Raw genomic sequence first — 24676 nt, 5'->3', positions numbered from 1 at the left:
ACTGATGCTTAAAATAGGTAAGAAGAAAGGATCTATGCTTAAGCTATTTTTAATAAATGTAGCGAAGTAACCATATCTCATATTTATTTGCTGTGCATAGAATTTATTGCCTGTATATAATCAAAGGATGATATTTGTGCTCTATTTAGCATAGATCTTTCACTTTGGATTTGTACCACAATCTTTCAAATAAAATCTATTTTTATCTAGTAAAATCAATTTCTCCCCAACCACTATCTCAGGATCAGGACAAAACTTTATGCTGTAGACTATATTGTAGATTACAAAATATTTTTAAAATAATATATATATATATATATATATATATATATATTTGTAAAAATAACATTAATATTGTCAGTTGTGTGAGTATTATTTTAAAGTTTACCACAAAAACAAATTTCCATGAGGAAATAAATCATTGCAGTCGCACAAGATGACGTGAACGTGCAGTGTGTACTTACTTCATACTCTAAAAATGTTTTGGAGCGTTCTACGGTCTACACTGACATGTTTGGGTGTTGCAACTGAATATGTTACATATAAATAATATTCTTGAAATTCTGAATGAATGTCGTTGATGAGTTCAGTAGATCATTATATCAAATTCACGCCTGTAGATGTTGGGAACTATCATTCACTCAGTTTTGAGGGAGTTCGGAGATTTTTAGATTTTTAAATGTTTAAACTATAAATCAAATAAATTAATATTTTAAATTATTTAATCAGTTTATTGTTTTTGGAAAAATGTATTTAGAATTATTGAGCGTTTGAACATAATTTCATTGTCCATGCTATGAAGGACTTATGAGTATTGATTCTAATATATCAATCAAAACAATGATCCACTATAAATAAATGCCATATAGATGAAGCATCAAACAAATTATATTTCAGAAAAACTGCTAGTGTTGCACCCTCCAATAACATTGAATGCCAATATGGTTTAAATCTTGTCAATCTTGTTCATGTCAATCAACTAGAAGACTCGAGAGCGATGTTACACTTGTTATTGTTAAATATTAGTATTTACTCCTCTTTTTGGGAAAAAATATTGGTTTCCCTCAAATCCTTCATCTGCGTAGAGTCATTGTGGACGGCCTTGAACTTAAGCTCTATACCATTTTGAAATTTGTAAACAAACCATGACTATTCAATGTGGGTATTTTGTCACAAAACCCTTAGCGTATTTCTCTACGCATCAAGACGCCTACAAGACTAAAGTTGTAAAAAGTAACTAGGGAAAATAAACTCAAGTAAATTTTAAGCTTGTATAATAAACTCTTCATATATGTACAAAATGAACAAAAACAATTTGGTCTAACAAACAATGTAGGTGACTTAGCTTAGCACAAGAGGGAGGTGAATGTGGTTCACAAGAGTCTATAATCGCCACTGACACTGGAGTATGGAGAATGTCTACACTTCAACATGGAGTAGTGTAGCACAAGACACTTCGGTAGACAGGTCGAGTCGAGTCATTCATGCGATCACTCATCATACTCAGTATGATCATTATCATAACCAATATCCTTTACACATGAATTCATTTTGCTTACAATGACAATAGTCAATAGTAAAATTCAGGAACCGAGAGCCAAAGCACGCTACCCAGTTTTTCGTGAAATCGATAGAGGAATATCCCAAAAAATAAAACGATCGCCATCCAAGCTTTTTATGGTGGGAGTTAAATGAAGCTTATCAAAAAAAGTTTGAATATCAATAGGCTTATAAGTAAACATCAGACAGTTTACAATCGTTGCCATTTTTAGCAAAAAAAGTTCGTGTTTTGTCTAGTTGTCTTACATTGAACTACATTTTTGTAAAGATTTGACGGTTGTTTTTAATGTCACGTTGAAAAAAAATATATGAGTGGGGCCCGCAATGGGAAGGTATCAAAAGGGTAAATATTAGTAAATGGCCTTATTTTTAGCCTTAAATATATGCAACCATATCTTGTTCGCCTAAATAATAGTCACATCGGTTTCAGCCAAAGAGATAAGAGCTGAAGTTACCATTTCAGCCAAATAGTCAGTCTTAACTCGTTGGCTAAAGCTGATTATTTTGTTTGACAGGGTTTTAAGTGTCCCAAGGCGAAAGAATAACCTGTAAGAAGATTATTGTTCCATATTTTTAACTCTTTTTGTATCTTTCCATTTCGATCCCAATAGAGACTAACTCGACTGACAACCATTTTCTTTGCTCAGGAGACATTTCGCTATTAATTTCACGAAACCTAAGATTGGGTGCTAATATTTGTAAAGATTGGCTAGCAGCTCCTGGATAATAATATAAGACCTGATTATACAGCTAGTTGACGAAACATGTCAGCATCAAACATTGAATGGTAAGAAGGATAACAGTACAACTATTCACTATTTCTAATCCATACAAATTTAATACGAAAATGCAATTTCAATTCTTGATGGAACTTATGAGATAAAATTAGAAGCTATCGTGCAAGATAGCTTAAAAATCCAGTCCCTTGTCAATTATGCATAAGCATGAGTGCTTAGGCATAATTGAAGCATAGAAATTGAAAATTATTCCAAATAGAAGAGTTTTCAATTCCTTGCAGCATCGTAATTCTTTTGAGAAAAAGTTTGTGATATCGTCCATTTATACACTTTAAAATGTAGCTGTGCGCTACACGGAAATGAACCGATGTAATTTTTATTCAATTTGGAATCGGATTTAGAGTTGTACGTGAACTTTGTTTTGTTCTAGGGGTTGTAATGACTCGACTGGCCAGTTAGAATTCGACTGTCAGACAAACTAAAGCTGAGAAAGGGCGTGACCGAGTGGTAACAGTGAGTTACGATAGCCTACCTACTATGTACATGTTAGGGCCGGTTAGACCCTGTCACGCTATATAAACTGTACATGTCGCAGCTTCCTAGGCCAACTGTTGGTGCAACCGCGCGGGAAACTGTTTTAGAATTTATTTTATACGAGCTAAAGTTACATAAAACTGAACCATAACATTCAGCTACACCTCTCGATAAAAGATCTATCTATAAACGATTTTGTTTTAATATTTGCCGTTTTAAAAACCCCTTAAATTGAAGGAAACTCATCAACGCTATTATAGAAATCGTTAATTATTTTGGTCAAATTATATCCAGCTTTTCGCCGACGTTTCCTTTACAGTTGGGCTAGGATGCTGTTTTTACGATCAACGTTTTAATATATTTTACAAAAAATAAATAATCGATAGTCATTGCACAAAGGTTAACACTAATAGCTATGTTTAGTTTATTAAAGAAGTTGTCTGTAACAATGTTTCTCAATGTAACAAAATATGATATTGGATTGAACTTGTTCATTTAAAAAGAATAACTCTAAATTAAAAAATAACATTCATTAATCAATTTATTTAAACAATCTCCTTTACGGTTTAAATTCATTTTGCCACTTTAGGAAATAACAGTTCTTAAATTATCGTGATTATTTAAAATAAGACCACATAAAACATATACATAACGAAACAAACTATCTTACAGAACACTAATGCCTTAAGTAGAATAATAAGTTATAAGGAAGGAATATATGGGCAGGAACGTTTGGAAGCGAGAACGTGGATTCAGATACGGATATCACATAATGGCTGCTGCAACGAGACTCAACACTCAGCGTCACATAGAGGGCTGTGCAGACTCAGCAGTGTTTGTTCCGTGAACAGCTGTAGCGGCTCAGCATCATGGCACATGGGGAGCAACGATAAAAGTTCACACTAAATTATATCACTGGTTCAAAAGCTTAGAACGGCTTCATAATTGATCAGGGATCGATGCACATTTAGAACTGTAAACAGAGATTGATGTAACATTGAGGGCTGTGAACTTTCAGCGATCGATGTCACATTGATGGCTGCAAAGTCTCAGCGATCGATGTCACATTGAGGGATGAGAAGTCTCAGCGATCGATGTCACATTGAGGACTGTGACGTCTTAGTTACTGATGTCACATTGAGGGATGAGAAGTCTCAGCAATCGATGTCATATTGAGGGCTGTGAAGTCTTAGTTACTGATGTCAACATTGAGGGCTGTGAAGTATCAGCGATCGATGTCACATTGAGGGCTGTGAAGTATCAGCGATCGATGTCACATTGAGGGCTGTGAAGCCTCAGCGATCGATGTCACAATGAGGGCTGCGAAGTCACAACGATCGATGTCACCTTAAGGGATGTGAAGCCTCAGCGATCGATGTCACATTAATATCTGTGAAGTCTCAGTGATCGATGTCATATTGAGGGTTGTGAAGTCTCAGCTATCGATGTCATATTACAGTTTATCAATTATAGCATTTGAAATTCATCAAACGTCTGTAAAGCCAACATTGCATTTTACATGGATAACCAGAAATTCTTAGTATTCTGTCACTTTGAGGGCTATGAAATCTCAGTTCTATTTCACATCGGGGCTAGGATGACTCAGCACTCTATATCACATTGAGGGTTATGAAGTCTCAGCATTATTGATCACACTGGAGGCTAGGAAGTCTTGTAATTATACGTCATATTTATGTCTGTAAAGTCCCAGAAATTGATGTCACTATGGTGGTTTTGAAGTCTCAAATGTCATCACATCCAAATGGTGAAAAGCGTGAACACCGATGTTACATTGAGAAATGTGACGATTCAGTTGTCCTTATCACATTGAAGCCGTGACTAGCAACAGTTCACACGCCATGCCCAGCCCTGATGTACTCGCATGTGATATCGCCACCGACAACGCAATGCCATGTCCGCGACACTCAGTACCTTAGTCCGTACGAAGGGCTGTGGCTCGACCTGCAACCAATGTTCAACATTACAAAATGAAAAATCTCCTGATTTCACTATAACAAAGTGAAAGTACTTTGTCACAAGTTGTACTTAAGTGGGTAGAAATAAACTACAACTTAAAATTTAACTTCTAAACTCCTATAGATAACGTAGTACTTAAAAATGTTGCAATGACAATTTTATATAAACATGTGTTATAGCTTACATGTGTAAATAGTCCTTTTGTATTAAAAATATGCTATTTTATGAAATATATATAATTTTTTTTACTAAAATTACACATTTTGTTGCTATTTATTTATATAAAATGAAATTGATACATAAAATAAATTTAATAACCGGACCCATTATTTCGAAAATATCTTATACTTTTATGAAAAGTACAACACACAGTTCTTGACACTGTGTTCTTTGAAGTTATAACATTTGATTTGTAGCAACTAAAGAAAATCAATAATTAGCAGATTGTTTTGAGGAGGTTCTTGAATTTTTATATGCAGTCGACAAGTTCTTACTATGGGGATTAAAATCTGTAGAGAGAGTGGTTGATTCAGTTTTATTTAAGAATTCTATTTCGAACGCTTTTTCAGCTATATATTTCAGAGTTTATGAAGTAATCTTCAACACTATTGGAGACTCAGAGAAAATCTCAAACTGCTTTACAAATGTTTCAGTATTAAAAATGGTTAAACTTTATCAGAAAAAACAAAAAGGCGATTGGAAGCGTATTAATTATGTTTTCAAAAAAAACATCTCTCACAACACTACAACTAGAGTTAAGGGCTTAAAAGCAATTGAAGTTCATATTGAATTTATAGTCAAGGACGTTTCGCCAAAGCCTGCTTTCGGAAACTCCTTGCGGAAACAGTTCGAGCCATCGTAACACGAATTGTCTCCTGAATACAAACATGTTTCAGATATGTTGACGTTTCCCTTTAAATACATGAATGCTGATTTTAATGATTAATTTTAAGGACCTTGATAGAAAGGACGTTGAAGTTATTCGTTCATGTCTTTTCATCATGTCCAAAAGTGACAAAACATTATATTTGCTCACATTGTAAATGGTTCTCAAATGTCTTAAATAATTTAAAATCGTTAAATAAGAGCATTTTAGGATTATTCGCAACTCCACTGTTTTCATCTCGGTGATTTTGCACCCTCAAATGGATACTGATTGTACCCCCTCCCCCCTGGCTCTCGCAGACAGCACTGGCAGTTAATAATGCCCCGCTCCTGAACATCCATTGAGTTGCCTAGATATAAGTGAAATGATCGTAAGTTATATCCAAAGACAAAATCACCCGAATCAATAATTCCGACCTTTTGAATCGGGCGCTGCGATTCCTCTGTGTTTTCTGTCCTTCCCTTTTCTAAATTTGAATAGTTTACAATTAAATCCATGATGATATTAAATAGCATTGCATGACTAGCTATAGCTGTCAATGTTAAATGGCATTGCCTAACTAGCTATAGCTGTCAATGTTAAATGGCATTGCCTGACTAGCTATAGTTGTCAATGTTAAAATGGCATTGCCTGACTAGCTATAGTTGTCAATGTTAAATATACATTGTCTGTCTAGTTATAGTCGTCAATGTTAAATAAACATTAGACTAGCTATAGCTGTAAAAACATTGCCTGACTAACTATAGTTGTCAATGTTAAATAACATTGTCTGTCTATATAGTCGTCAATGTTAAATAAACATTAGACTAGCTATAGCTGTAAATTTTAAATAACCTTGCATGCTTAGCTTGTAGTTGTCAATATTAAATAAACATTGCCTAATCTAGCTATAGTTGTTGATGTTAAATAACCTTGCCTGTCTAGCTATAGTTGTCAATGTTAAATGGCATTGCCTGACTAACTATAGTTGTCAATGTTAAATAACCTTGCCTGTCTAGCTATAGTTGTCAATGTTAAATGGCATTGCCTAACTAGCTATAGTTGTCAATGTTAAATAACCTTGCTTGTCTAGCTATAGTTGTCAATGTTAAATGGCATTGCCTGACTAGCTATAGTTGTCAATGTTAAATGGCATTGCCTGACTAACTATAGTTGTCAATGTTAAATATACATTGTCTGTCTAGTTATAGTCGTCAATGTTAAATAAACATTAGACTAGCTATAGCTGTAAATTTTCAATAACCTTGCATGCTTAGCTGTAGTTGTCAATATTAAATAAACATTACATGACTAGCTATAGTTGTCGATGTTAAATAACCTTGCCTGTCTAGCTATAGTTGTCAATGTTAAATGGCATTGCCTTACTAGCTATAGTTGTCAATGTTAAATCATTGCCTTGACTAGCTCTAGTTGTCAATGTTAAATTGCATTGCCTGACTAGCTATAGTTATCAATGTTAAATATACATTATCTGACTAGCTGTAGTTGTCAATGTTAAATAATATTGCCTATCTAGCTATAGTTGTTGATGTTTAATAACCTTGCCTGTCAAGCTATAGTTGTTGACCTTAAATAACCTTGCCTGTCTAGCTGTAGTTGTCAGTGCCTAAATGAACATTATCTGACTAGCTGTAGTTGTCAATGTTAAATAATATTGACTGTCTAGCTATATTTGTCGACATTAAATAACTTTGCCTGTCTAGCTGTAGTTGTCAGTGCTAAATGAACATAATCTGACTAGCTGTAGTTGTCAATGTTAAATAACCTTTCCTGTCTAGATATAGTTGTCATTATTAAGGAATTTTATTTGAAGGAAAGGAATTGTGGTCATTCTCATACCAAAAAAAATGATTAATGATTGAATTTTTATATGTACACTAAAATATGACTAAAGAGAATGGCATTGTTATTAAATTTTGAAATTTTGGAATGGCTGCCAAATGACAGACAGAAAGACGTAAAACTAAAAACATAGGACTTTATACGATACTCTTTACTTGTAAAGAATAAAGTCCAAAGGTCAACCTAAAATACGAACTTTCTATTATAATAACTGATACCAGGTCTTTCCCTTTATCATTCATCTCTGCTTAAACAACCCCTTCTTAATGATGTATTTCTTGAGCTATGCTTACGTTAAATTCTTTTCCCGAACTCTTTGCAGACCATCTTCCATTAAATGTGAAGAGTCACTAACTACCATAAAAACTTTTTTCTTTTGTCCAGTATTTATTTACGAAGTTTCCTTTTCACAATTTGAGCTAAGACAAGAGTAGACCATGTAGAACAGAACCTTCATTGTAAATGTTTCAAACTTTAAACCAGCGTAATTTTTTAAAGAGTGAACCTTTTGAAATCAGATTTGCGGCATTGTACTCTACTAATATACACCTTTAATTTGATGAACAGTAGTACTCGATCTATGCTCTTATTTAAGACTTCTGACTTCTTGTGGGGCATCCCCCTGGCATGACAAATAAATGGTATTTACTTCGAAAAGTAGATTTATAGGTGCCGTAATGATTACCAAGTTTTAGGAATTATAAAGCCTTTAATCGTTTAGGAATTATAAATCACGTGCGGGACGTTTGTAACAACCTTGTATATTGTACTTTCCTGACATAATTTCCCAGTGGTAGGATCATAGTACCATTCAGTATTGAAATTATTAAATAATGTCTCCTATTGCCCAGGACAACTAAAAGTATAAGATATGTTAATTTATAAATTATATAAATCTATTATGAATTTTAAAATAATTAATTATGGACTACCATGCTAGTTCAGGAAGTTTCGAAATTGACGTTGCTAGCTATTTTTGGGCCAGTAAGTATATTTTAATATAAACAATTTTGTTCCTATGTATTCGACTTTACTAAAAGAAAAGTACCAAGTTTTCACAAATTTATTAGTTTTTTGAAATTGTATACTTTTCACCAAAAACACAAGTGTATAAATTTATAATACGAGTATTCATGGTAAGTTACCGTGGGTGGTTGTAGTTTATTACATATAAAATTACCTTTTGGCACACTGTGTAACCCTGTATAGTTATAGATTTTATAAGCGACTGTCAAATTTAAACAACAAATTGAAACTAAATTAATGTCACTGAGGTTAATTGGTCAAGTTTATTTGCATGAATGATATTTATTAGAATACACTAAAAAGATTTGTACAATGCCAATGCTCAGTGATTTACTTCCGGCAACATTTTGTTTTAAAACTATCATCTTTGTTATTTATAGGAGTACAATATGTTGTTATATCTCGAACAATGATTGGATATATTAGGCAAACAATACGAAAGAATTGAATTTTTATTATTGTGGCCTGCGGAGGTCTTATATTTTACATCTGTTCCAAATGAAACAGATCAATAAACTAGATAAGAACTTACGTGCCAATAAAAAGAAAAAGAGTTATTCAGATGAATTGTTAAAACCTGTTTTCTGCGGTGAGCGGTTAGTAAAATAAATAAAACCAGCGGACACCCCTGCCAGCATTTCGGGCCGACTTGCTGACCTTACTTGTTTCTCCTTCTTTGGCATTGCAAATTTTGTTACTGGCGCTGGACAGTTTTTATTTAGGAGCGGTGAAAAAGTCTAGGCAAGACAATTAATTAGTGACTAAACTCTCTATCCTAGATTCGATGTTATACCTTGCTTAAGAGTAATTAATACAATTTTTCGGTTAAGGTACCCTTCGAAAACCATCATAGTCAAAACTATGTAAAAATACCATGAGTACAAAATGTAAATGCATTGTTATTGTTCAAATTACTACTAAATCACGCAAAGTATGTTATTTATCTTTCAGTAAAAATTAATGTGATATATATTATCGTAATAGTTGTTATTCTAATACTGCACTCAATTAAAAACAATTAATATTACCCACAAACACTGCATTTATTGGTTCTGTCTAACGTTTATTGTTTTCTGATGTTTCTAAAGTTTAAACTTTGATTTTTACAAGGCTTAACAATTTTGTAATGTATATAACAAGTTATACATTGAAATAAACCAATTTAATTTAAATCTTGCCAAATTGTTTACTTAGTTTGCAAGCTCAGTAAACCTTACATACAAAAAATATTGTAAAAACATTTACCGTATTTATTAACAATTATAAATTTAATAATCTGTATATTTGTATTTATAAACACATTTCACAAAGATAACTCGTAAAGTTACTATACGAATTCTAAAATTAAATGTTGTTTGGCCATTGGTAAGCCTGCGTTTGGAGACCAGTAACATAGGCTTGTTCATTCAAAATAAGAAGTAATAGAATCAGGGAGCCAACTTTTCCAAAACATACCAGGTACGTACTTAAGAAGTATGTTAGAATGGTGTTATAAAGAATTAGAAACGGAATTTGCATTATATCTGTAAGTTATTGTCCAATGCTGAATATTTATTTATTAGTTTAAAATAGTTGGTCTTGTCAAGAAACCCGTGGTGACCGGTCGAGCTTCTCTATTCAGGGAAATGATCAGATTATTATAATGTGTGAGCAGAACATCGATTGTAATGTATAAGCACCCAAGCTAGACTATTGTTTAATCAATAGATGTATTTATCCTGAGAAATAAATTTATAGTCAACCGCAGTAGTCTCAAAGTGGGAAAATATCGAAAGGGTGTAAAATACCAAACGGTACTTTTTAAGTTATACTTTTCTAACTTGATGATTTTTAAACAAATCGTGAGACATAGTCATGTCACTTCGATCAATAAATAAGGAGACAGAAAGTCACGATTTTGCAAAAATGTTTAGCTCCAGCTCACCTGGAGATTTCTGGAATCTCGAAATGGTTCGCCTGAAGAAATCCAAAAAAGATCGCCTACGAAGAAGCTCAAAATTGACTCTTTTCATCGTTTTGACAACGGAGTAAATAGTTTCAATTTAAAAAGATAACTTTGAGCTTCTTCGCCCTATGTTTTTTATCTCTTCAGACGAACATAACTCCAGATTCTAGGAGTCAAGACTGTGACAGTGTCAGATTCCAGACGCTGCACTGAGAGGAAGGTGAACTAGAGCTAAACTCAATATTCACATTGATTAAACCCCTGCCAACATAGATACTTCTTATGTTTGTAACATAAAAATGATTTTAAGAATAAAACAGATGGCATTAAGCTATCTTGACTGTCTAAAGCGATAATTTCAATGTTGATTACTATTTTCAAAAATTTTTATTTACAAATAATATTATTAAGTTTGAAGCGGGACATTTCCGGAACCTTTGTCATCTTTCAGTGATACAAAAAGTCAGTAACACTACGTTTCGAGATCTGTAATCTGGCCTGTTCCTCAGGGGGATGACGTAACACAATAATTACAATAAAAACCCAAAGAGCGATTACTATTGGCTACTGATCAGTTGTCAGTGGTTGGTTATTACGAACTGACGTATTGAAACTATGTTTAATTATAAGTTTCATAGATTGAGTGCACGGAGTTGACATACAATATTTTTGTTGTAATTACTGACATACGCAGGTATGGTCACAATTCTCAGGTATGGTCTATTTATGTAAACCTAAACACTCATAGTTGTATGTGTATATTTACGTATTGACATAGTCACACTATAATATTAGCAGATCGCATCAATATATGGCTATTATTTATAACAGAGTACGCATTTATATCTCCTACTTTATTGTTATGTATTGCTATTACCTTGTCAATCCAATACTACACGCCATTCTTATGGATCGAAATAGTCTTTACTACCTATTAATACGTAAATACTACCTAAGTAATACGTTACTTGAGATCATGTAGAATTGATGTTAATCATTGATAAATGAATAATAATAATGATAGTTATATTTAGGATAGGTGTCCACCTGAGAGATAGATCAGATTGCACATTTGAAAAAATAGTTGAAATGATTACGTGTATCACTAAAAGATGGCAAATGCAAAAAATATCCTGTTACCTTCACAACTCTTCCATTGCAAAAATTAACTTAAAACAAAGCCAATTAGTTTGTAAAAAGCGGATGACTGGAAAGTTTCAATTACTGTTTATTTTCATTCTCTACTTAACTTTTGCCGCAAATTTGCCCAATAACAAAACACCTTGAGAAGTACCATACTAATAAAATCAAAACCGTAAACTTTACCATCCTCCTAATGCTATATCATAGATATTAGTGGTGGTGTATAACCAAGTATGGCAATCTTGGAACATTCCTTGGCAGAATGTCTCATAAATATACGTCTTAAATTAACTTACTTAAAACAAAATCTATATAAAGTAGAACTATGAGTAAAAGTTAAATATTTTAATAAGTTATATTTATATTACGAACTAAGTTATATACTAACATCAGTACACTAATTCTTCCTATACTCTATAGTGGGATTAAAATGTACTTCTGTTTTGTAATACTCTTTAACATTTAAAAAAATTTTACTTGATTGAAAGTCAGAATGATAGTCTGTTTTATATTTTTTTATATCTCCATGGCTACCAAAATGCAAAAATTTGAGAAATACGTATCTTGAAAAAAGAGTATAGACTTGATTATTATAAGTGAAGAACTTTTTGTTTGAAACGAACCATTACGGAGGTCCTCTCAGTGTTACAAAAAGAATCCATAAAAAATTCAATTTAAAAACAGGAATAGCGAAAAATTGGTCTTAAGTTCAAAGTCCCAGGATCAAAAAGTAAATTTTCATTGTAAAGCACAAACCTTGTTTTTTTAATTCGACAAATGAATTTGCCCTATGAAAGAAATCAACCATTCGATGCAGTAGTTTGGGTATGGGTATAAAAATGGTATACCGTAATATAAAATATAAATACAAAAATGAGTATCAAAATGGTAAAAAATATCAAAGAATTTAATTTTTCTCATATTTCAATTTTCTTAGTTTTTTACGCTTAAAACAACCATTAGAATCGCAAACAATAATTATATCAGTATCAGGCTACAAGATAAAGAGCCTGAGAGACGCCTCTTTTAGCCAAAAATATCGCTCTTTGCAGGGCTGGTTAAAGCTGTAACTATGATTTTGGAACGGTTAATTTTTTTGTTAGGGGAGATTCCTCTATAAATTTCGCGAAAAGCTATAATTTGTGTGCCCTTACAATGCAAATTGACTATCAGATTCTGGACCATCAGAAAAACATTGTCCTCTTCATATATTTACAGTGATAGGGAAACTTAAGCATTAAGGATAGAATATAGTACATAGTAGGCTAGAGTGCTATAATAAGCGTGCAATAAATGAAAGCATCATGCAATAAGATGATTATTGGCTTACAGTGGTCCACGTTCACCGCCACCCACATCTACAACAGATCAGGGCAACATCACCGTATAGTACACACTAGAATAAACTATAGTACAGTATATAGCCTAGACACTCAGCACTAGCTTACCCTCAGAGACATTTCTAATCTGAAGAGATTAGTTGTTCAATAGACATAACTTTATGTACTGGTTCGGATGTTATTTGCAATTAGGAATGCTCCACTGTTTTCAAGAAGTAACTCAAGTTTGTTAAGAGTTTAAATTAAATATAAAATTATTTAGTGTAAAATTTATTAGTAAAAAAGAGTACCTCTGTTAGAAGATAGTGAAAGGCGGATTAATTTCGATGTATACATTGGGTATAGCGGAGCATTTGGATTGATAAATAAACATACTTAAAACATCCTGCCAGCACAAATCATACTATATAAATAATAGCCAACTAACTATTCAATGAAATGTACAATTTTGGCATGAAATCGGTAGATGGTAAGGGTGAAAAAACTTTAAAATTCACCATTCGGAGATTGGAAAAAGATATGTCAACTAAGTTAATCAACAGAAAATATACAGTTTGAGATATACTAAGTGAACGCGTCAGACATTTTTGTGAGTAGTTTGTTTACTTCACTTGGATTTGTTGCCATTTTGTATTAAGGACCCAACAGGACCTTCTTAAAATCATCTCCTTATGCTTCCTTCTCTGCAATAACCCTTTATAGAAAGGTCCTACAGACTTTGAACAGCTAATTTCTCTTAGTCCAAAAATGTTCTTATGGTTTTAGAGTCAAACTTAATTAACTAGTAATTAACAATAGCCTACCACACATTAAACAACATAAGTCTGTTGAACTCAAACGATGCTGGATCTCTCAAGCATCTATCAAGAAATATTATTAACAAAGTATGATCAGTAAGGCCGTATTTGAAATTGCAACCCATTACAAAATCCTGCAGGTGTAAAAAAATGTGGAGGAGTCGGACACAATTTCCATTGTGGAGATGACAAGGCAGCGACTCCACCATACAACAAAGTAGTAAACCAGCCGATATTTATGCGCCTGTGACAGGACTTTGCCAGTTTACGAGGGGGTGGTGACAGCGAGCATGTGACGCGATCCGCCACGCCAAGCAGTGCTGCGCCGCGACTAGGCTTATCTCCCGGTGACATAGGCTCTCCGCGCTGTAAAACACTTCTGCGAACTCTTTTCACCACTTTACTGCCTGTCAGCGCTAAGCACCCCGCCAAAGACCACTCGTGCATTTATTACGAGCAAATTCTTGCATTACTCAACAATAAAGCACGCGTTTAACAACGCCCTTGTAAACGGCTCTTGTGGACTCCGACTTGATACCATTCAGAAGACCCACCCTGAACGGAGGGCTTTTACAGGAATTCGTGCAAAGCCACCACAATACCGTGGGTTCCAGATAAATACAATCAATGTTGTAAACCAAAGTCCAAAAGGTTTTATCTAAATTTAGGGTATCTAGAAACTTGAACACCTTGACGTCAACACAAGACGTTCAATTTTTGCTAACTTTGTTTATTCAAAATTAAATTTTATTAAATGAAGTAAGTGCCGATGGCCGAGCGGTCTAAGGCGTTGGACTTTAAATCTGCTAGAGATAGTGCAGGTTCAAATTCTTTCTCAGGCCGTAGCAATTGTCCATCGACCTTGTACAGATGACACATCCTGAACGGAAGGGGTTTTCAGGAATTCGTTCAAATCCACCACAATACCGCGGGTTCCAGGTAAATATAATCAATATTGCAAACCAAAGCCCAAAAATGTTTGACCCGAGTTAAGGATATCTAGGAACTTCAAACCCTTAACACAAGACGTTCAATTTTGGCCAACCTTTTTATGAAATAATTAAATTTGATTAAATGACCTTCGGACCTTAATTCTATGCTAAAGAAAGTGCAGGTTCATATCCTTTCTCAGGCCGTAGCAATATTCATAAGTAGGCCTACCATCGACCTTGTTCTGTATCGACACCCCCCTTACTCTGTTTGATAAGATCCTCGCACAGACCAGTGGCCCATGAGGACGGTCAGAAAAAGGCTTAGAAGGTAAATGGCCTCAAGTGGCTGGAATGAGTGGCCTACCTGTGCTGTTTCAGGTTGTCCTGCCGCTTGAACGTCTTGCCGCAGATCTCACAAGTGAATGTGACGTCATCCTTGTGGCTGCGCTCGTGTATCATCAGGTTGTACGGCTTGGTGAAGCGGCGCTGGCAGTACTTGCAGACGAACTCGCACTTGGTCCTCATCTTGCGGCGAAACTCCCTCCGGTCGTCACTCTCCACTTGCATAATCGCGAACATGATGACCGATCACTTTGCCGCTCTCTTGGGGTACAGTCTCCGGGCGCAACACTTTGGCAGTTCTACAACTGGTTCGGTCTCACGCTGACTATCAGGCACATCGTGGACCTCGTCCACACTCACTCACTCGCTGGATATCTGCAACACACGGCATGGTCAACTGTAGACAACTCTGCAACAGTACACGGGTGCTGCAACAACTCCTCGTCAACGGAGTAAGGACAACCCGAGCAAGGTTATCTGTAACAACACAAGTCATCTGACTAGGCATAGCAACTCTCCAAAATATAATCTGTGGACAACATCTCTTCAAATTATCTGCAACATCATAACACCACCAACTGTAGTGAACTCTATAAAAATAATCTGCATCATCAAAACATTATCGGAAATATTCCATAGTTTTAACGGAATTTAATAACTACCCATTACTTTAGAAGAACTTACGACCCCGACAAATGAGGGGTTTATGGTAACCCAAAGATTGTAATAAGAAAGCCTATGAGATCATTAGATGGTACGTCTTGGTGTGTCAAAAGCAGCCACACAAAAAACAATTTATACCTAATCTATGCAAAATGAAACTTGGCATTACTTGAAGCAAAATTATGACTGTGAAGCCTTCACTTCCCCTTAACCTCATTCTTATTTCTAAAACATCGCGACATTTTTTTATTTTGGTTTATCAAAGGTTATACTAGGACTTATAATAGGACTATGCATTATAATATTTCTTGCTTGTTTTGACCTAATAAATCATCTTGTATGGTTGTTTAAGTAATCCCTGAGCGCTCAGTAAGCCAACACAAAGTGTCATAGTTTGGTCGGATAAAAATTCCACTACCAATATCTCACCCTACTAAAGTGTAGATTCCATTACATTACTACTACTACTACATTACTTTCATCATTTTAATACTTTAGTGTAGATTATATTTTCGATGATTTGGGAAAGGAGAACACTAGTGATAACCGATGTAACTACTCAATAAATTACCTACTACAATCCTAAACGTAATTCATCTTTTCATCTTTAGGTTCCATTTCTCTTTCAAAATTATTATTTTTTTTTATTTAAATTAATCCTTCTTTAATTTATATGTCGGAGCAGAGAGCCAATTTACAATGCTTAAACATACAACCTAGTTATTCGTTAAATCGATAAGGTAATATCCCCTAAAACAGTAATCGATTATCAGCTGCGATAGTTTTGGTGGGTATTAAAATGAAACAAAATCACAAGGGTAAAAAATATCATACTGTAATATTTCCCTCGTATTATATTCCTCTTAGCTTGGCCCACTAAAGTTAAATCACCATCAACCAACGACATAAAGGCTAACTCTTTATCTCGTTCTCTGACACTGAAGTAACTGAACAAACGATATGACAAATAATTATTGATTGATGTTCTTAATCCGTTTAATACCCTCCTGATGTTCTCCTGATAAGAGGAATATCTCCTATCGATTTCATGAAAAAGTAGCTTATGGATGTACAATGCTAATTGGATATTGGCGCCTGCACTATTATTTTTTTGTAACAGAACATAATCGAACACCTTTTGCAATTTGGTATGTTTCAAATCACCACCGGAAAGTCTGAACATATGTCTGTCTTTTAGGAGCATTTAATCGCCCAGTGTTATCAAGGCGGGTATCGGTGATAAATTTCAAAATAGCTGTTTCCTTTGTTCTTCTCTTTCCATATATTCTTTCATACTCTTGGAGAACTTGGCAATTGCAATAAATTGCTCCACAGCTGTACAAACTCGTTGGCAATTCAGAAGTTTCAATAGAGCAGACAGGCTGAACGAAGCGGATGTTGCGGAATAAAGAAATGAAGTGATTAAAAGACGGCGTTGACTCCCCAAGAGACTCGTTTAGATCCTCTTCGTTGTAAAACCGTTCATAAACTCAGTAGGAATGAGATTTTATTGCGGCATCAGAATGATTAGATAAAACATTTAATGTATAAATAGCTGACTTCCGTGACAAAAAATCGTAAAGGGGAATGAGATTGACCCGACTTGCCTAAATAACTGACCGTGGACAGGTTCATTACTATAAAGTAGATGCGCGCGCGGAAGCCGACCAGTATAAACACTTCTGTTTACGGCAAGCTCCTCCACTTCTACCTGTGGGTCCGGCCATTACACCATAGGACGTGGACTGTACTCTGAGCTCTTATTTAGAGCTTTAGGGTGCCGTACCTCCTAGAGAAACTAGCCTCTTTTCTAGGCTTGTTCTGTAACAGCGGGCGCAGACAGGGCAAGGAAGATTACTAAGGACAAGAAAGTTCCTCCTTAAATTCTCCCCTGTGCGTTATCTCATAGAATCACAGTTTGTCCAATCTTGCCATTATTCTGGATAGAAAGACCCTAGAAGGTTGAAATGTGGTACATATGCCCCTCTTCATGGAAAGGAAGAAATCTATTGATTTTGGGATCAAAATATTTAAGGGAAGCAAAATTGGAAGTAAATCTATAAATAAATGCCGTGAGGACTTAAAACATGAATATACGGCATGCCAACTGAAATCCGGAAAGACAGACAGTTCGGTAAGACTTTCGGTATGTTCTGTCGGATCCTTCGACTCTGTTCTTTCGGTTTATTTTAAAACACAAGATGTGCTGAACAACAGGATCAGTTCTTAAAGTTAAAATTTATGGAAATTTCTTAACTTCTGACTACAATATGTTCACTGTAAGTTGACTAATGCTTTAAGTGGACTGTGTATTGAGTTCACTCCTAAGATTTTGATTTTTTGCCATTTTCCATCAGTTATAAAGGTGTCGAGTGCAGTGTAATTCAATATCGATACCGGTATTAGTTTTTCAGTAGTTGTATCCCAGCTATCATCTAAGTTTTCATGTTCAAACCTGGTCCAAACTTTGCTTATACAACTAAAGTGTCAGATCATTCCATCTTTACTGTGAATAGCCGATGTGACAAGATGTTATGTTGGAACATCGGTTTAGTTTAACTTCTCTTGGTAGAAGATGACTGAATAGGTATGTTTAGTATCTTAAAATAATTCATTATCTTTCAAGCGTTACTATTAACAATTTTGGATTTGGTGCGAGTCCATTTAGTTTTTGATAAAATATTAAGTATTGCTTAGGAATTCGTATTAGTATAGCAATGAATTGTGTATCACTATATAAGGTGGTTATTCGAGCATTTTTCATTGGAATTTCATATCGGATTTACTAGATTAAATATAATAAAATTAAAATGAGGTGGTTCAAAAGTTATTTGTTTTGTTCAACAGACGATTCGAAGAATTGAAAAATTAACCGCTAAAGAAGAGTATGACGACGAATTTGTTATGCTTGAGGCAATGCATGGAGTACAGTCCAATCATTCATCAAATTTTATGAAATGAAATCTGTGATTAGTTAACGAGAAACATGGATTATTATTATGCCCCTGAATAAGTAGCTGGTATACGGCCATGAAACGTTTGCTGTCTAGACTATGAAACCTCTCGTAAGTATCAGCTTGCGCAGTAATCGTGTAAATGCTCAAGTTACCTCAGCCCAAAGTCCATAATTAGTCATAATTTCGATGTGTAGGGTAAGACCTCATTTGCATTCTGCTAGCCGAAAGTCAATTTGTGTTGTGTAAGCAAACAACCTAGTTTTTCATGAAATCGATCGGACAACCGCGATACACATGTTAGGGGTCGAAATCTGTAAGGGGGTATTAGCTTGGCACGTATAAAGCCAACCTTAAGGCCCAAAGATTACAATTAACCATCACATCAAAGATCAATATTATCAAATATTTATGCCTGGATTTGGTAACTTAGTTTTTATTTGTCTAATGGATATGACCATTATTTATGAGTCTAACAGTTGGCTTAAGGGTGTCAAGCTAAAGAAATGCAATTTGAAAATTTTGTACATATTTAACCCTTTTAATACCCTCCCATTTCGACCACCACCAGCAGCAGGTAACTATGGATTTATTCTTATTGGAAATTACTCTTTTAAAAGGGAACGCGAGTCAAACAACCAGTCGAGCGCCTTAGGACTAAACATGGGACTAAAGTTTAAACCGGCGTTATAAATAGGAACAGTACGTCTCAAATCTACAACATTGTCACAATATGCTTACATTATAGTGGCTTAATGCTAATTGAGTTGTTAAAATGCGATTATCAATCACTAATTGCATATAATTTAGGCTATATTCAGTACAGATTTTCCCCTAAGGGTTTCTGTATTGAGTTAGTATTCTGTAAGTTATAAACAACTAGTACTAATGGATAATAATACTTTTAACAGGTACTAAAACGTAAGCTTCTGTAGTGAAACATTCATTAACTTGAGACGAGTTCTTACTCATTAAGCAGTTTTTTTTTTTTTTTAACTTCACTTAATGTTATAAGTGGAGTCTCAGATGCGCGGTCGGCAACCCCCCCCCCCCCCCATTACAACTTAACTCCCAGAAAACCCTGGTTGTACGCTTATACAATGCAACTTGGCTCTCTTCTCGGGAAAATAGAACGCCGGATGCGCACGTTACTGTGCAGTGACAGTGGACCGCACGCGACTCTGGGTTGTCCGGTAGCGGGGCCGGTCGCTGGGAGACCCCGCCGCGCCATCCGCTACACATTCCACCGGGTGCCGCCTGCCGAGCCGGGGTTCGAACTCCGGCTTCCAAATCCATAATTCCACCGTTTGAAATGTGGCATCATTTATTCACAATGACAACTTCAGAGAGCCGCGCACCCCAATCCATTACCGATTGTATCACATTTTAAATTAACCTATTTCGATTTAAATTAGCACCTTCCAACATATGTGCGGCGGCGAGACATCGCTTTGATTTATGAAATAAATGTCGGATACATTATTATTTATTTGTATTACTGTCAACAATTGGTTTAAATTAAGATTTCATCTCGTTCAACAGTATGTCTGTTAACTTTGTCTAATACTGTCCCATAATTCAAGAGACGATGTTCATGTTGAAATATGACAAATATAATAGTGTTTAGAAACTTCAAAACTTTTAACTTCTAAACAATTATCTAGTTCAATCAAAATTGTATTTATTTCTGTATTCGTTATTCTTGCCCTCATGGATGAAGCTATTGTGTTGTTTTTGTACAGTTAACAGTGTAGTTTAAAATAGCATTAGGTACGTTAAGCTGAATTGAGGCAGTAAATTTCCATAGACCACGGGCTTTTAAAAACTTGAATATGTAACGTATCAAATTCTTGAATTTTATCAAAATACGGCATACTACCAGTTCATACATTGCACATTTAAATATATAAAGTTCGAGCTTGTTGTACTAACATTGTTTCTGAATTATTACTACCGGTTGTAAATAACCGTTTCTCTGTCTGTAAGTATTTGTTATCAAAGGTGACTTCGTCACACGATTACTGTAAATGAAACAGATTTTGTGTAGGCCTAACAGTTAACGGATATTGCAATCAAAAGTTGTTTGCTATTCTGTACAGAGCAAAAAGTAAACAATATGAGATCTTGCGCGTGAATCATCGGTAGCTCGGCTCGAACTCATGCGATGCCGCTACATCGCGGGAAGTTGCCGATGATGCAGTTGCAGACCGACGGTACCCAGAAGCCTGCAGCTGAGGCACTGACGTGTGCAGGCCACGGCGCCAATGAAGGCAGAGGGCGTGGTAGTAGCGCGTAACACGGGATTGGCCGGCTACCGTTCACCGTACCCAGTAGCATTCACCCCCCCCCCTCTACCCTCTCTCACCTCACAAATAAAACGATCCAACTGCTACCGGATTGGATTATTTAGAGTGTTGGGTGGAAGTTGGACCGGATTGTGTAGAGAGATGAAGGCTATGCCTCAACTTCCACAGCCGCAACGCGTGGGTGTCGTTTTATTTTCACTACTTCAACGTTCCTGTTGATCAAATGTGAAACACTAAAAATTAAAAGCCCGATAACTCTAATAATTCTACTCCAAACCTTTCCATTTAAAAGCCGTTCAGTCTTCGGCTTCCATGCATAATGTTTACGAAAGAAACGTGTAGGCCACGGTAAAGGGTTCTTGCGGTGGGAATTTTACCAATCTCGGCTGTTAGTTTCGGCAATGTTTTCGGAACGTGTTTGGGTGTAATGTTCTCCAAACAGAGAGGCAACCACAGCCTGTTGTGTTTTGACAGCGAGCGGTTCGCAAAGTGTGTGGCGGACAGCGCCTGCCCTTGTCAATGTCAAGTAGTGATGGACTGCTTATAGTCTACCTGCAGCAGCGGGCTACCAGCAGCCGCGGTCACTCCAGGATCACCCACAAAAGTACCTGCCATCCATCAGTCGGCCTTTAGAGAGATTCCGAAATCTTATGATCTAAGGAGTATACCGATGTGATCTGTAAGGGGGAAGACTTTAATAAGCGGCCTATACTCTTTATTCGGTTGTTTTTATCGAATGGTTTGATTGTTTTTATCCGAATAAATAATTCGATATTAAAAGTTATTTAACAAAACATATGATTTCTACTTATTAGTCACAGTCACTTTTTTTTAATCTCATTTAAGCCTCAGCGTCTGCTATGCCGGCTTCGAAGTAGCCTACACTGTTTTTTAATATAAAAGTACAAAGTACATGATTGGACCTCCCCAGGATTTGAACCCGTGATCTCTCGGTTACAGAGCCGAGACTATAACCATTAGTCTACGGAGGAGGACCAGTCATTTGTCATGTTAACAATAAACAGCAAGAAGTAACTAATTTGTTGAGAATTTCAAAATGACGATGAATATTAGGAAATTATGTGATAAATTTCTAGATGTGCATGTGGGTTTGACTACTGCACTCACAAAAGCGGTTTCTCACTGCTATCCGTGCAATATTTAAATATTGTAACGTATTTCTGATATGTAGGCCTATGCCATAGTTGGTTCTGTTATTTTGTAATGTTACTGTTAAATTTATGTTCTTAAAAATCATAATGTATTCTTCTTGTTGGAAATGTGTTATAATTCTTGTTTCGTACGATTAATATGTAATAACGAATTTGGATAATATATCGAATAGTTCGATAGTAACAATCGAACAACGAGTACAGGCCGCTTATTGTCTTTTCATTTTCTGTTGTAGGCTACGTTTCCGAAATAGCTAGTTAAAATAAATAGTAATGTCATCTTACACGTCGTGTCATTGCATGATTCAAAGTAGGAATATTGAGAGTAGGCTATGTAAAATTCACGAGAGGGCCTTCAGACAGGTGAGTGATGGCTGCACGCCGCGGGACAGAGCCGTGACTCATTCACGAGCCGATATCGCTCGCTCGGCCACGGCCACTCCAGTTCCAGCGGGAACTCGGCTCATCGTCTGCGATCTGTGGGAAAGTTGTGATTCAGGCGCAGCCTCCGGTGCTGGATAACGTCGGTTAGTCACATTACCAGGACATGAGACTCACCTACTGATTCATAATGTAGGTGATGGCTCACGATCTTGATATAACAACGTTAGTTCGTTCTGAATTTAAAAATAAATTTATTACCTGTAACAGTTGAACTGATATAGATTATTAAACAATTATTTTTTATGCCGTTTGTCATAAAATATGAAATAGGCGATCTAAAACAAACGAAACAGCAACATAAATGTTTCAACACTAAAAACGCGTGGAAACACGGAACTTGTTTGTTAACAACTGGACAATAATTAAGTAAGTAGTTTGTATTTCCCCCCAAAATTAATTTATGGGATGACAATAATTTTAATGCCTCCAGTTTTCCTCTTTTATAACGGTGCCTGTAAAATCTACAAATTTGATTATATATTACAATGCCACCCACTTTAATGAAAAGCAAAATTGAAATTTGTGTGTAAAACACTGTGTTTTAAGCGAGGACACAAACATAGATTTAATCGTATACTGAGTATTTACAAATTAAGACAATGTAGCTGAATTATTCACCCTTTAAATATTTTTACCTAGAGCACATTCATAGCCTACCAAACTACAGTGTGAAAATTGTGAATAGGACCTAAACAAGACAACAAAACATACACTACCTTAAACATACAAAAAAGTACTAACAACAATATTGTCAACTATTCAAAATTAAAAACAATACCGTACTTAAAGCTAAAAACTCGCATGCAATTTTTAACTCTGAAAATGGAAGAGTTAATATTTTCCTATAGTAGCCTATATAATAAACATTGTCTCTCATCTAATCATAATATTATAGGCTTATATAATAATAATTTTAATTTATAAGAAATGTTCAAAAATGATGAAACTGTACACCAAATTCTGCATATATTGACATTGAACTGAAAATAACAGGAAAACTCAATTTATAATGAGATTTTTATATCTCGGATAAGACAGAAAATACAAATTTAATGCAAATGGTTTATGAAAACTTGCTCAATATACTGATAAGATCAGGCACAAGTTATGACAACTTACTATACTACATATAACCTACTTGCTTAGACTACAGAATTCATAACAGAGAGATAGGCCACCCCAAATGACATACTGGGCAAGTTTTGGATGCTACAGAAGTAATAATGTCGTATTAAAACAATTAAAAGCAAAAAAAGTCGTTGAAATTTTAAAAACTAGAGCTATCGGTACTAGAAAGCTAGCTAAGTTATAAAGAAATCATTGTCAACTACTGTAGGGTGACAGGGGACACAGAGAAAGGGCATGTGGTAAGCAGTACCTGAAGGGTGGTGCCAAAGAGCTTCCGTCTGCGCTGGATGACGGCTTCTGAAGATGTAGATGGTGAGCTAGTGACTGCCCCACCACGGGAAGCGTGGGAACTGCACAGTAGCTAGGCTCCGCCCCTGTGGCCGCCCGGTCGACCAACCAGCGTCTCTCGACCGCCCCACACCCAGCGACACCCACCAAAATAAACGTCTCTCCCTTTAAAATGATGATCGGATCTGGATATTTTCCCCCGGTCCTGACGACGAAACGCGGCCAGTAAAAATAATAAAACTGGAGGTGAACTTGTCTGAATGGAAAATAACTTTACCTAACTAGTCCATAAAGTAGTATATAACGCGTGTCAAGTGTCTGGCTTCCCCGGGGTTATCTCTGCCACCGACTGTGGTAGGTATCCTCCACATCTCCACACCTACCACCGGCATACCAGCGTGTCTGACACATCTGTCATGTCATCGTGCTCGTACCTCCCTTGCCATTCGACTTTTCACAGAGCCAGCTACGTAAATGGACACAGGGGTGGGAACGAGTGGGAAGACATTGTGGGCAAGGCGAAAAACCCACAGGAGAAGTCACTTACACTTCAACCTCAACCTTGTCTCCTACATACGGCTTTAAGGTCATCTTGATCCTTCTACTAAAGTTCACATGTCTGTCTCTAAAAACCTTTGTCCTAAATCACTTATGCGTCTG

General features: G+C 35.7%; 1 protein-coding gene across 2 annotated transcripts; it reads right to left on the bottom strand.

The window, feature by feature from the left end:
* Positions 1 to 1257: 1257 nt before the first annotated feature.
* On the bottom strand, positions 1258 to 24141 carry LOC124362154 (protein drumstick). Of its 2 annotated transcripts, XM_046816397.1 has the most exons (4): positions 23979 to 24119; positions 15084 to 15436; positions 12981 to 13008; positions 1258 to 4793 (listed from the first exon to the last, which is right to left on the bottom strand). In XM_046816397.1, exons 2-3 carry the CDS (start codon positions 15296 to 15298, stop codon positions 12993 to 12995), a joined length of 231 nt encoding a protein of 76 aa, XP_046672353.1. In that variant the 5' UTR covers positions 15299 to 15436; positions 23979 to 24119; the 3' UTR covers positions 1258 to 4793; positions 12981 to 12992. The 2 variants fall into 2 exon arrangements, with proteins under 2 accessions (XP_046672353.1, XP_046672352.1); XM_046816396.1 differs by lacking the exon at positions 12981 to 13008 and having other exon boundaries at positions 23979 to 24141.
* Positions 24142 to 24676: the final 535 nt, after the last annotated feature.

The sequence above is a fragment of the Homalodisca vitripennis genome, chromosome 5 (genome assembly GCF_021130785.1).
Source record: "Homalodisca vitripennis isolate AUS2020 chromosome 5, UT_GWSS_2.1, whole genome shotgun sequence".
Taxonomy (NCBI): Eukaryota; Metazoa; Arthropoda; class Insecta; order Hemiptera; family Cicadellidae; genus Homalodisca; species Homalodisca vitripennis.
This window is presented reverse-complemented; position numbering and strand designations above follow the sequence as displayed.

Excerpts from the sequence above, each read along its gene's own strand:
- LOC124362154 (XM_046816396.1), bottom strand. The coding sequence starts at position 15,298 with ATGTTCGCGATTATGCAAGTGGAGAGTGACGACCGGAGGGAGTTTCGC. Across the intron at positions 4,794-15,083 it reads GACAACCTGAAACAGCACAG|GTCGAGCCACAGCCCTTCGT; the intron begins GTAGGCCACTCA and ends CATTGGTTGCAG.